The sequence below is a fragment of the Capsella rubella genome, unplaced genomic scaffold (assembly GCF_000375325.1).
Source record: "Capsella rubella cultivar Monte Gargano unplaced genomic scaffold, Caprub1_0 scaffold_3, whole genome shotgun sequence".
In the NCBI taxonomy this organism is placed as follows: domain Eukaryota; kingdom Viridiplantae; phylum Streptophyta; class Magnoliopsida; order Brassicales; family Brassicaceae; genus Capsella; species Capsella rubella.
The window spans coordinates 2,065,676-2,079,324 of NW_006238921.1; the positions used below are offsets into that span (position 1 = coordinate 2,065,676).

General features: G+C 37.5%; 3 protein-coding genes across 4 annotated transcripts; 1 reads left to right on the forward strand and 2 right to left on the reverse strand.

The window, feature by feature from the left end:
* Positions 1-243: 243 nt before the first annotated feature.
* On the reverse strand, positions 244-4,098 carry LOC17891108 (protein REDUCED WALL ACETYLATION 2). Of its 2 annotated transcripts, none has more exons than XM_006296635.2 (16): positions 3,810-4,098; positions 3,570-3,664; positions 3,338-3,478; positions 3,204-3,260; positions 3,048-3,120; positions 2,599-2,757; positions 2,283-2,432; positions 1,948-2,203; positions 1,738-1,853; positions 1,551-1,637; positions 1,369-1,457; positions 1,219-1,281; positions 1,074-1,130; positions 844-940; positions 596-754; positions 244-498 (listed from the first exon to the last, which is right to left on the reverse strand). In XM_006296635.2, the coding sequence occupies exons 1-16, from the start codon at positions 3,840-3,842 to the stop codon at positions 493-495; spliced, it is 1,638 nt and encodes a 545-aa protein (XP_006296697.1). In that variant the 5' UTR covers positions 3,843-4,098; the 3' UTR covers positions 244-492. The 2 variants fall into 2 exon arrangements, with proteins under 2 accessions (XP_006296697.1, XP_023642192.1); XM_023786424.1 differs by having other exon boundaries at positions 3,338-3,481.
* Positions 4,099-5,626: 1,528 nt separating this feature from the next.
* On the forward strand, positions 5,627-8,867 carry LOC17892629 (nuclear poly(A) polymerase 3). Its single transcript, XM_006299074.2, has 11 exons — positions 5,627-5,687; positions 5,929-5,987; positions 6,078-6,155; positions 6,248-6,355; positions 6,543-6,605; positions 6,686-6,847; positions 6,950-7,063; positions 7,197-7,259; positions 7,346-7,642; positions 7,842-8,006; positions 8,148-8,867. Exons 1-11 carry the CDS (start codon positions 5,657-5,659, stop codon positions 8,553-8,555), a joined length of 1,548 nt encoding a protein of 515 aa, XP_006299136.2. The 5' UTR covers positions 5,627-5,656; the 3' UTR covers positions 8,556-8,867.
* A 555-nt stretch (positions 8,868-9,422) lies between these two features.
* LOC17891124 (galactokinase) lies at positions 9,423-12,426 on the reverse strand. The gene is made up of 13 exons (XM_006297438.2): positions 12,099-12,426; positions 11,739-11,917; positions 11,570-11,616; positions 11,370-11,464; positions 11,195-11,277; positions 11,048-11,116; positions 10,770-10,955; positions 10,549-10,683; positions 10,295-10,429; positions 10,134-10,204; positions 9,976-10,053; positions 9,752-9,893; positions 9,423-9,674 (listed from the first exon to the last, which is right to left on the reverse strand). The coding sequence occupies exons 1-13, from the start codon at positions 12,259-12,261 to the stop codon at positions 9,564-9,566; spliced, it is 1,494 nt and encodes a 497-aa protein (XP_006297500.1). The 5' UTR covers positions 12,262-12,426; the 3' UTR covers positions 9,423-9,563.
* Positions 12,427-13,649: the final 1,223 nt, after the last annotated feature.

Here is a 13,649-nt window from a genome sequence, read left to right on the forward strand (position 1 = left end):
ATAATCTCTCCGATGAAGACACCTCCGACACTTTCTCTGCCTCCCGTCTTCCTACTTAAAAGCTTCTTTTTTTTTTCTCGTTTAAAGAAGTTAGAAGGAAGAGAAGAGGAAAAGCTTGTCATACAAGATTTGAGTACATTTTCTATCTATTTTGTAGCAATAATGTTTTCCCGTATTGGACGAGAGAATTTAATAGCATAAGTAATGGTTTTGCAAGTCCATATATTTTTACTTAAATTTGAGTTAATCTGGAATTCGTACCTCTATAATATTACTCACATGGATTTCCTTAACTTGGAGTAAAAGTCTTTACATCATCGTGAACAAAGAAAACAAACATAAATAAACAAGAAAGAACACCGTTCATAAATAAATATACAGAAACATTGTATGCATCTATCTCTGATTTCTATCTTCGTATATTTCTACCATATCGCGTAGTTCAACTCCTATAGATTCATTCAAATATTCCAGCCCGGTTCAGAAGTGCCTTCACACCTGTTGTTGTTTCCAATGAAATAACAGAACGTGAGATGTTACAATCGAATATGAGAGTAAGCTTTTTTCCACACAAAAACAGAAACTCTTGACTTACCAGTTTTCGGGGAATTGTGATAAGAACGAATGAGAAAAAGTAGAGACAAGTGCAGATTATGAGTCCTGAGATCGTGTTGTAGACCAGGCGTTTGTCGTCCTTGGTTGGTATGAAGGCTGTTTTCAAAGTGTTGGTAAGCTCAAAGAGCCTATAAGAGACCTAAAACAGAGCAACAAAACGCCAATCAGTTTGTTTGTATCTGTCTGGCTTTCAAATTGTTTCTATCTCTTATAGCAGGGTTTGCTTACAGCGACGTAAATAGAAGTTGTGAGCATGAAGTTCAACAATGGGTAATCCGGGATAAGAGAGAGTAGTAATTTGGGTTGACCATCAGGAACTCCGGATCTGTGGGTGAATTAGATTATTTCATAGTTCAATGAGTCAAGAACATATAAATAGCTTTGTACTAGGATTCTCGACCATCAATTTCCGACTTACTCTACAATTGAGAACTTTGACAAGAAAAAGTGTGACATACCTGAGCCATATATGAAACTGGGAGATATATGTCTCGAGTGTTATCTTCCCAAGCCACCTGAAAGTTCATGAACATATTATTCTTGGAAAAAAAATCGAAACAGGAGGACGAATATCTCAGTTGACTGAAATATTTTTTTTCTTACGCCAGGAGGGTCAAACTGTAGCCGCGGAAAGACTGGGTGATGTTCCGGAGACAAATATAAACACTGAAAGAAAAGCAAAACAAAATGTACATGTTAGGACTGGTTCTTAGACAAATCAGATGTGTAGAGTTTGCAAGTAAAGTGGAATACGTTATAGGAATCCAAGAGGTGTAAGGATGATATTTGTTGTAAGTTAGCTTGTCCAGCTTGTATATGTACTCGAACCAAAAATATCCCACCTAAAAGTTTCATAATAACAATGATGGATTAGCTGGAAGTACAGTACGTAAAGCTCTTTCACCTGGAAGAAAGTAATAGATGACTTGTTATACCGTTATTGCAATAAGTGCCACAGTTGTCTTGATAGCCATCCTGAACTTCATCTCAGCTTCCTCCAGTTTATCCATCCAACTTTCAACCTATAATCAAGGAAATAAAGGACGAAATATGGCAAGTATTTACCACTAAGCAACCCATTGTGATCAGAGTAGATGTGAAATTCTAGTATTGGGAACTTACAGTTGGGTGGTAATATGCATATAGCATCCCGATTATCCATATGTACCGATCAAGGCCAGAGCGGAAATGCCACTCATGCAAGAGGGGAAGCTGTGGTTTTGCAGGATCATTGTAACCTACACTTGTTGTTTTCAAGTCTTTTTTTAGAAAACAGCTGTCTCGTGAGAACATTGTTTATTGTGGTAAACAAAGATTTATGTCGTCACTAACCCATTAGGAGGGTAAATGGACTCCAAATCCATTCAAAAACGCCAGGAATTTCCCAAACAATGATGACAACAACGAAGCAGGCAAAAAATTTGGCAGCTATGACTGAACCAATCTCATTATACTTGTTCATGATACCAAGTGCTCCATAGACCATCAGAGTAAACAGAGTGTGCATTGGGCAGATGTAGTATAGCATATAACTGTTGTTGAGGACGATGCAGGAGAATATGACCAGGAAATTTAGCCGCCACATCATCTGAAGAACAAGAGTATGTTAGAATATGAAAGTAGCTGACAGCTAGAATTAAAAAAAAAAAGTCAGGAGGCATAGCTACCTGTGCAAACCTTGCAAGGCTAAAGTCCTTGCGAATGTAATAATAAGAAAAATTCCCAAATCCAGTCATCCATACATAGCATGCAATGAATACACGGATTGCATTATAGTATTCTGCAGCAGCAAAGTAGTGGTACATCAAAAAGAGGACCTACAACACCAGAAAAAGAAAGCAATGATGAGGTAACAGCAAATGAAAAGGCAGATTAAAAAAAAATGAACACTAGCTACTTCTCTACAAATTTTCCCAGCAGATGCATTAACAGAAATGAACCAAATCGAGGGGGGAGTCACTAACATAAAGTTAAACGACAAACCTGCATCCAGCCTTTCCACTCCTCGGTTTGATGCCTATTCAAGTACATGATGGCTTTTCCGTTGAATGCTGATTTATCATTATGAATCGTGAATGAAGTTATCGCTGAAACGATGATGAGAAGGAAGTATAGGAACAGAAAGAGATCTCGGTTGTAACTCTGTGTCAAAAGATAAACAATGTAAGCTAGTCAGATTCATAGAGGCATGTACGAATGAACCGACATAAGCAGGAAATTCATCATGACATATCAAATTTACTATCCTTCTATTTTTTTTGTCACATCAAATTCAGAATCTTATGGAGTCTATTCTATCCAAGTAACATTTTAGACCAACTTAAATGATAAGAAACAATTAGTGTATATAAGATGTTGCTGAAGAACGTAAAGACTCTGTAACTAGCTAGATAAACCTCTCCAGAATCTAGCAAGCAAGATATCATCATTACCTTCTTTGATGAATTGAAGAAATCCGTACGGTCACACACGTAAAAGTATAGCATAAGTGCCGCAAACTCAATTCTGCATAGAAAACAAGATAATTTAGACATAAAATGTGAGTTTTTTTAGATAATGGGCCTTTCGACATACAAAACAGTACTCACATTGCTCTTAACGTAAGTCTGTTATCGACCAAGAAGGACTCATCCAAGAGGGCAAACCTGCGTAGAAGGAGCGGGCATATAAGCAAAAGAAAGAAAAACGGCAGAGTGGGGTGCTTGAGAAGAAGTAATGGAACCTGACGAGAGGAGAATGTGTGGATGGGGCCTTGGCTCTAGGAGAAGCTGACTGGAGAGCACCTCCATCTTCAATTAAAAGAGCTTTGTCATCTTCTTTGACAAAGTCTTTAGCAATTTCCACCAAATTGACATCAGAGTGCCTACTAACACACAGACAAGAGCCAAGTGAGAAAAAAGTGAAAGCAAAAAAGTCCATTACCAGTTGAGAAGTACGTTGAATCAACAACATACGCTTTGGTGGCGGAGACGGAATGTTTAGCGTAGTGCAGATACTCGGAGTATAGCCAAGCAATGATCACCGGAACAATCCCAAGCACCACCGACATCTGCAATTTCCAGGGAAAGCAAAAACAAAATCACTCTCTCAGAAGAACCCGAAGTAGGTAGAGAAAGGGCCAAATCAAGCAACAAGATCTAATCAAAAACAAATGAAAGCTCAAAACAAGAACAAAATCGCTCATAAAGACGTACTAGCCCAGGTGTAAGAGGGCTTGAAATCGCCATTTTCCGATCAAGCGCGATAAAATCGTCGAAAACTCCAAAGGACTCGTTAGGTCCTGAACCAGATCTGGGAGATCTCGTGATAAAAATCGAACAAAGCAACGACCCCACAGCCAACTGGATCAAAGTATAGATCTCTATATCGTTCCTATTATATATAGTAACAGACTCACTGCAATGCTTCAAATAAGATCGAGTGATGAACTGTGTTCAATGAACGGTTAGTAGCAGCAGCTAACTAAAGCTCTCTCTCTCTCTCTACCAAACAAAACAAAAAAAAATTACTAACCGACAAATTCATTAGGGACAATGAAGGAAAGAAAATTATCATGCTCTTTTCACACAAAAAAAAAAAAAAAAGAAAATTATCATGCTCTCGGTCAAAATCGTGGACCACTGATAGAAAGGGAGTGGTTACTGGTTGCATGGTTACAAAAAAAAAATTAAATGGTGTTATTGTGTACTGAGATTTTAACAACCAAATAATACTCGTTTTTGTTAGAGAAGGAGACGAGCTAAGGATAATAAAGATACAATTTCATTATTATTTTGTTTCACATTTGGTGGATCATACATTTTGATACTCAATCTCACTACATTTTGATCTGATACTGCGATGTGGGCGGGCGTGTGAATAATAAATAATTCATATGATTCGTCAAAGACGCGTTTCTTTACACTCTAAATATATATAGACAGTCGGGTTTATTTTTTTTTTCAAAGTCTACTGTCATTAAAGAAGTTCGTTAACATTGCAATCAGTAAGAGAACCGGAATTTTAATATTCACCGACTTTAGAATTAGCTTTTCCTACTCTGTTTATATGTTCTTATATTTTAGGATCCATGCTGATTGGTATATTTTGACTTTGTGAATTCTTAGTATTCCATTGTATATTACTGTCCACATTTGATTACCATAGTGTAATCTATTAGACTGTTTCAAGAGATTTCTTTGGTTATACATTATTAACACGTATATTTCATCATCCAAACCAAAAGTTAGCGTATACAAAAACTTAGGTCTTGCACTATTGCTTCAAGTCTTTCAATCATTTTGCTACGTTAGTATCCAAGATAGGAACTAAAATATTGAATACGAAAATGTTGTCATGACGATCATTTGGTTTGACAACTACCTTTGAGTCAAGAACAAATTTCGTTTTGCAATTAATCTAATTTTGAACTACTAAATTCATTCAATTTTTTTTAAACCAAACATAATAATAATATTTTAAATAAACCTGAATGTTATATTTTAATACGTTGACAAACCAAACTTAGCAACCGTGAAAGGTATTATCAATCACAAATTTTAATTAAACCGTTCTAATATAACTATACTTTTAATTATACCCAAAAAAACAAAATCATTTCAAAAAAGTGTTACATTTCAATACGAAAAAACGAATTTCACATCAAGTTCTTAACATTAGTTTTGGTCCATTAGGAATATTTAACTTCAATGTTTTTTTTACGTAAACTTAATATTTCAAACTAACTTTTCAAAATAAAGTATCAAATGTATCCCTTAGTATTTTAGAAATAAGTTACAAATATATGTATTAGGGAACTAAAGAAATAAAGTTATTATAAATACATAAACATAAATTTCCACGTGTCAAGAATCTGGCGGGACCGAATCTATATAGCTGCGCTGGATTGAAGCAATTTTTCTTGAGTCGTTTCGTTTCATAAAGAAAGAGAGTTTTTTCGTAATCACCAATTTCTTTTTGTTTCTTCTTGATTTCTTTTTACTTTTTTCTCCAAAGATTTTCTCGGGAAACAAGGTAATAAGATCTGACATTCCTGGAAAATATGAGAACGGGAGGTGCGACGAGATATAAAGGTGAGTCCTTTATCCCGACATAAATCTTCTTAATTCTCTCTTTCTGAGTTTTTTCCTTTGTGTAATTGCAAAACGCGCCAAAATTGTCTACATATGTCGTCACTGCCTTGGATCACATCGTCACGTTCTATTCGATTCTTTTCTTTTTTCCTGTAATCGTTGATTTCGCTTTTTCTCCGATAAACCCTTTCTTCCTCACGGGATCCTTGTTCCTCACGTTACGGCTCTGTTCTTGTGTTAGGGTTTCCTCCTTCTATGTCTGAAAAGTTAGAAGATGAACCCTCGATTTCGCTTCGTCAGGTAAAACATTAGGGTTTTAGGCCTATTTCGTGTCAAAGTGAGATCATATTCATTGGCTTCTTTTCATTTTTCTTATTTTTTGCGGTATAGCTTATGGCTAACGAAGGAATCATTCCGTCTCTTGAAGACCGGGAGAAACGAAGAGTTGTTATTGATAGGCTACGAATGGTACCATTCAATATTTAAACTGAAAACATTTCTTTTTGTTTCTTTGAGTTAAAACAGTGATTGAATATGTTTCGTTTGAGTTCAATGAACAGATAGTGGTAAGATGGGTTAAGACTGTTGCCTGGAAACGCCGTCTTCCTCAACATCAGATTGACGCCACCAACGCCACCATTATTGCTTATGGTTCTTATGGTCTTGGGGTGATGTATCTCTAAGCCATTCTCTTTCCAATTCTTAATATATTGACTCTGCAATGAGTTCAACCTTTATCAATGTTATGTGCAAGATGTAATGAGATTGTTAACATAAACTGTAAGAAGCAATGTTGAAGAATATGTAATATGGTGAACCTATTGCACGTTTTAGCTAACTGTTCTTGTCCCCCAGGTTTATGGTTCTGAATCAGACATTGACGCTCTGTTGATTGGTCCTTTCTTTGCGTCTATGGCTGTGAGTTTTGCCCTCTTTTAATGAAGGATCTGAATTACTTTATTTCCCGTGAATTTGAGATTGTTCTCTTATTGGTACAGGAGGATTTTTTCATCGGCTTGCGTGATATGTTGATAACTAGACGAGAAGTTTCTGAGGTTCATTGTGTTAAAGATGCGAAAGTTCCTCTGATCCGCTTTAAGTTTGATGGGATCTTGGTTGATCTTCCATATGCTCAGCTTAGAGTATTATCCGTTCCACACGTTGGTTCTCTGACTTTCTAAGTCCTAGTTATTGCTTTATTTACTCTCTAAATATGGTTTTTATATACAATCTTGTTCCTAATTTAACTGCGAGCATTTCAGAATGTAGATGTGCTTAATCCTTTCTTTCTGAGGGATATTGATGAGACAAGTTGGAAAAGCTTGTCTGGAGTTCGTGCTAATAAATTCATTCTTCAATTAGTGCCTTCCTTGGAGGTGATAGTGATACAGCAGTAACTTGATTCTTTAACTCAAATTCTCTCGGCATTATTTCTACAGACCGTGTATGGTAAGCAACTTCTGTTTACTGAGTATATTTTTCTTCTCCTTCTTCTTCTTCATGGTCTAGCTATTCCAATCATTGCTGCGGTGTGTCAAATTATGGGCAAAGAGGCGAGGTGTATACGGTAACGTAAGTGCTAAATTCTAAGCAGTGCTCATAATCAGTCTATCAATGAATGAAGAAGCTTATTTGTGTTTGATTTTGACTTGTTGCAGTTGAATGGCTTCCTAGGGGGAGTTCATATGGCTGTTCTTGCTGCATTTGTCTGTGGATATGAACGGAATGCTACACTGAGTTCCCTTCTGGCAAATTTCTTCAACACATTTGCTCATTGGCAATGGCCTATACCGGTGATGCTGCTAGATGATACTTATCCAGCTACTGGCTCTCCACCAGGGTTAATGCCCATCCAATTGCCGTGCGGTCCACATCAATTCTGCAACTCTAACATAACAAGAAGCACATTTTACAAAATTATGGCAGAGTTTCTACGAGGGCATAATGTGACAAAGGTGAAAGTCTTACTTTCTCAGTGTTCCATCTAACCAAGTTGTGGTTGCTGTAGGGTCATATCCTGTTTGGCTATGTTTTTAGGTCTTTCGATCTTCCCTGAGGTTTATGTGCAATGAATTTTACTCTAGGAATGCCGTATTCCGAGCCAGTTTATGATGTTTTTGATCTATCTCACACACTTGCAATGGGAAATTTCAGGATTACTTGAACCCTAACTTCAGTTGGAAGAATTTGTTTGAGCCATATCCATATGCAAACACATACACGTGGTTCACCAAGATACACCTCTCGGCTGCTAATCAGGAAGATCTCAGTAATTGGGTTGGTTGGGTTAAGTCACGTTTCCGTTGTCTTCTGCTCAAGGTACGCACTTGCATCTTTGTTCAACTCGTTCGATATGACATCTTGCAAACACTCTGCCTGTGGTCGCTCTCATAGTTATGCCCTTTGCTTTATTCCACATGTCATTGAAAATTTTCTCATCTCATAGTATTTGTAATGCAGATAGAGGAAGTCTATGGCTTTTGCGACCCAAACCCAACAGAGTATGTCGAAACCTATGCAAAGCAGCCAAACATTGTGTTTTACTGGGGACTACAGCTCAGAACAATAAATGTTTCAGACATTGAATCTGTGGAGACAAACTTTCTGAAGAACCTTAACAGTGGAAGCTTCCAGGGACCAGTTGGTAGAATCCATTTATCGGTTGTGAAAGCGTCCCAGCTGCCTAGGAATAGTGATTGTGCTAGCGACAACAGAAGCAAGAAGGTGACAAGGACTTGTTGGAGAATCAGAATCCGGGAAGATAAGCAACAATGCAAGAATGTACCGGTTTACTCAAAGCATTTGCCTGGTTATGTGGTTGGGTATGAGAAGATACATCACAGAGAGGATGAGGGCACGGAGGTTTAGTGTTAGGCTTGTGTTAGTAATGATGGTTTTGTTTCTTAAAACTCTTTCGTCTGAGTTTTGAGCATTTGGCGGTTAAGTGTGTGCCTGTGAGTAGAGGTGTTTGTTTGCAGGAAGAAATTAGTTTTGTCTTTTCACTTTCTAATTTGTAAATGTCCCCTGACCAAATCCAGTTGTTATACTTTCTCAGTTAGTTTCCTTTGACATAAAATGATAAGATTTGAAACAAGAGACAAAGAGTCATTCTTCAACACAGTTGCATACACCAAAAGAACACAGGCATTCCCAAAAAAAAAAAAACATCAAAATCACAAGGAAAAGACATGTTCATTCATAAAACGGTGACAGCAAGGGCATACTACATATATCTTTCGGGACTCTAGACAAAACGTAGCCACTTGACTTCTTCACCTCCTCATCATCGATCAGGGTTTGATCAGGTTTCCGGTTAAGGGTGAACCACTGGAACTGAAAATCACGATCGTCCTCTACGCACAGATAGAGACAACTCTCTGTGTGGCCCGATCACTGTAAAGCTTCGGTGAAACTAGGAGAGATCGAAAACTGTTGGAGACGAAGTGAGAGAGTCGGATAATACACTCTTGGGACGCGTGCGACGATGCTCAATACCAACTCATGGAGAAGCGACTGCAACGTGATCGGCGTGGTAGCCGCTCTCTTCCTCCTTTTTCCCGGCGGGGGCAACATTTCGTGACGGAGACGCCGTAGATCTCTTGCACTCTCGACCGATTCGATTGTTTTATACACTCTGACAACCCTTTATTCGGTCATGTGTATCATACTATCATCATCAAAGTGGATTAAACAACGAAATTTTAAATTTGAAAGTTAATAAAATACTTGAAAACAGAGATAATAAAACTTCATTTTATTAGTGTTGCAAAACTCCTAAATATTTTAATGATTGCAATTGCGAAGTTGGGAAGTGGCACGATTGCAAACAATTCAGATTAAATAAATTAATAAAGAGAGGGGGAGAGAGATATGTGTTTAGAGGTTGAAGATGGCAGCACCACTTGAAGGCTTGGAGGCAAATAGGTAAAGCTCCATATCTTCTTCCTTTACAACTCCTTTTTCTACTCTCTTTGTGTAGTATTTCTCCTGTAATTACCACACTTCCATTTCTTTTACTCCGGATAACACTAGTGTCTTAAAACAATAAGGAAGCTATTTATTACCTTGACTGCGGAAATGAATTGAGTAACACCAGATTCCTTAACCAAGGCCACTGCGCACCCACCCCATCCAGCTCCCGTCAGTCTTGCTCCAAGTGCTCCATTCTCCCTGCAAACTTGAACCAGTTCTTCTAGCTCGGGGCAACTGCACGATTTCATCAAACTCAAAAATCAATCCTTTTCACATTCACCAGTTTCACTTTATCATTTATCTTAAATTTGTCAACCTGCACTCGTATAGGACACTGCAGCTGTGATGGCTTTTATTCATGAGATCACCGAGTTTCTTTAACTTCTCTTCGTCACTGCAACAGTTTTATCTTTCAAATTACTAAGGTTAAAGTACAGATTTAGTCAGAAGTTCCATCGCAAAAGTTGGTCGCACCTCAAGTTTGAATAGACTGTGTCCTTGAAACCATGAACCCTCCGGGCTTCTGAATAAACGTGTGCAGCTCTCTGTTGATGATCATAAGCAGACCATTATCGTTAAGACTCAGGAAGAAAAAAGAAAACAATATACCACAGGTTTGTTCATTTATACTTTACCTGATGCAGTTTGAAATGCGTGGCAGCATTGAGTACAGCCAAAGATGTTGGATCATTATTCAAGATTGAAGGTAATTTTTCCTCCAGGATTTTCTCAATCTCCTCAGCAGTGTATGGTTCTTCTTTCAGATATTCCTGCAGCATAGACAAAAACGCATAAAACCCTAAATATGTTGTTAGATGTAAATTAAATAGATTTAGAAATACATTAACATCAAGCCGCTGTTTTGGCAGAGACTGATTGATGAGTATACCTTAACAGCGAGAAGAGGATCAGATGACCCACGATCACCAGCGAATGACACACATAATCCTTCCACATCAGAGAGAGTCTTAACTTTTGATATAGCTTCGTTTGGTTCCATTCCGAGATTAACACCAAGTATGATCTACAAAGCCACAAGGCAGAGAGATTCATATGCAACTACCAAATAAAGTTAAGATTTTGCAGCAGAAAAGTTATACAATGACTTACCGAAGCAAGTCGACATTCAACGACCCTGTTATTGTAATTCTTAGCAGCCGTGACGGCCTTCTGTGACTCTGCAAGAGAATGTGCAATTACAAAACTCCCTCCATCAGGGAGTTTCACATCAGTTGCGCGGACTGGGTTGAAGTCAATAAGCTCAGCAAATCCAGTTTTAGCCATAATAGATATTGCCTGTGGAAGTGATTAAAAATCGATCAATCAGAATCAGAGATAATTATGGATGTAGGAAAACTAATCATGGATTATTTGAGAAAATTTCTAACCTGGTCCATCCCACCAGACTGTGTTCCAATGTGTCGTTCACATTCACATGTAAGCTGTGCAAGTTCTTTCTGAAAGGCAGAGAGAACTTGGAGATTTCAGCAATCAAAAAGAGATTTAAGAAAGGCCTTGCATAGAGAGTAATATACCTTTTCAAAGTTTTGCCCAAAGACAGCCATAATAGCAATTGTTGCTGAGCAAACAAATGCAGCAGAACTTGACAACCCAGAACCTAAATCAAGGCACTCCATTTAAAGCTTCAAAGTGAAATGATAAAACTTTCCTGATTTAGGAGAATCATGATGCATTAAGTTGGAACTATACCTGTGGGAACAATTCCATCAACAAGCACATCAAGTCCAACTGGTGAACCAAGATTCACACCTTTTGACTTTGCATACTCATGGAAACCTTTGTATCTGTAAAAATAGAAAACCATAAGACACCTCAAAAGCACAAAAATGAATAAGAAAAAGGGGTGAGATCCTGAATGACACCAGAGCGCCAAAACAGAAAACACTTACGCGCATATGAAGTAATGACCCCATTTGTGATTCTGCAAGTCAATTTCCTACAAAATTAACAAATATGATAAGCCAGTAATAATCCAAGACCTCTACTATATATAGTATGTGACAAACAGAAGACTGCAACACAAATCATTCATGGTTCGAAACGCTCATCAGATGTTACCTGGTCAGGATCAGCAGGGTATGTACACATAGTGTACTTATCATTAACATTTGCAATACGAAGCTGCTTTTTCTGATCATCACATTTCCTAATCGTTATAATTGTATCCTGACGAATAGCCATTGGCAACACTGAGTAACCTTCATAGTCAATGTGCTCTCCTATCAAATTCACTCTTCCTAGAAAAGAAAGACAAAACAAACACATTCACACAATCAATTCCACAAATCACATCCCAAAAATTCCGAAATACAACATCGTCTAATCTCATCCTCCAACTAGAGAGAATAATTCGAAGAAACCAATTCAACAAAGTCAACGAATGCCCAATTTTGTCAAACTAATGGTAAAAGTGATTACCAGGAGAGCGAGCGAAGAGTTGGGGAGAAGCACCGAAGATGTGATTGAAAGTGGCCATCAAAACATCGAATCGTCGCGTAGCTTCTTGGAGCTGAGATCCTTCGCCGTAGACAGGCTCAAGTGATGTGAAGATCGGTACCGATACTTCTTCTTGTTTCGCCATTTTTGTTTGTAGTGTCTTCTCCTCCTTTGGCTCTCTCTCTCTCTCGATCGATCACTAGTCACTCAACCTCTATTTCACAGTTGTCACGATACGTCTTTGCTTTGCTCATTTATAATTATTAAATTGCCACCGATCGATCTCTCTTATAATTTCATCCATTTTTCTGAAGATATTATTAACTGTTAGATCTGTTCCGGAATATTTTGAAAATAAATGAATATCTTACATTCTTACTTATCCAAAAGTTTTTGGATAGTTCTGGAATCCGGAACACGTTTGTAAATCTTTTTTACACTAGAATATAGATAACATTAGATAGTGTCGTAATTTCTAATTTAATTTTTTTACGTGTGTGAGTTATATACGCAAAAAGTAATTATGAATATTTGGAAAGGTAATAAAAAGGAACTTTGGTTTAAGTTGTTAAGTCAAATCAAGAATTTAATGCTTAAGATTTGGAATTAGAGTATGATGCAAATTTATACAAATACTAAGGGGGTGTATTCAAAGTAGAATTTCAAGTGATTTCAGTGTTATTCAATCATGAATTTTAAAAAGTCTCATGAAATCCAGTGTTATTGAACTAATCATTTTAAAATCCAATGTTATTGAACTAATCATTTTAAAATCCACCTTAAAATCCATTGTTATTGAAAACAGTTTGTGGATTTGATTTTAAATGATTTCAGAGGATTTTAGTGGATTTCAGAGAACTTCCTTAGTTAAAAATATAAGAATCCAAATCTCATAGTTTTAGGTGGGATTTGAAAAGATTTTACATAAATCATATGAATTCCCCTAAAATCATCAAAATCTCATTAAAACTCAAATCTCTTAAAATGCTACTTTCTGGGGTTACCGGAAAGTCTGGGGGGAGCAAAAACGAAGGTTTTCTCTTTTGTTAGAGATAGATTGGATAGACATATTAATAATTGGTCAGCGAAGTTTTTATCCAAGGGAGGGAAGGAGGTGATGATAAAATCGGTGGCTTCTGCTTTACCGACTTATGTGATGTCTTGTTTTCGACTTCCAAAAACAATTACATCAAAGTTGACTAGTGCAGTGGCTAAATATTGGTGGAGCTCGAATGGTCAAACAGGGGGTATGCATTGGAAGGCATGGGATAAGTTATGCTCCAGTAAGCAGGTAGGCGGTCTAGGGTTCCGAGATGTTAATGATTTTAATTCGGCACTTTTGGCTAAACAGCTGTGGCGGTTGATAGAGGTTCCGGATTCACTTTTTGCTAAGGTTTTCAAAGGAAGATATTATAGGAATTCAACCCCTATGGATATCAACAAATCTTACTCTCCGTCGTACGGATGGAGAAGTATTTGCTCAGCGCGTTCTCTGGTGGCTAAAGGGCTAATCAAAAGAGTCGGTTCAGGTGA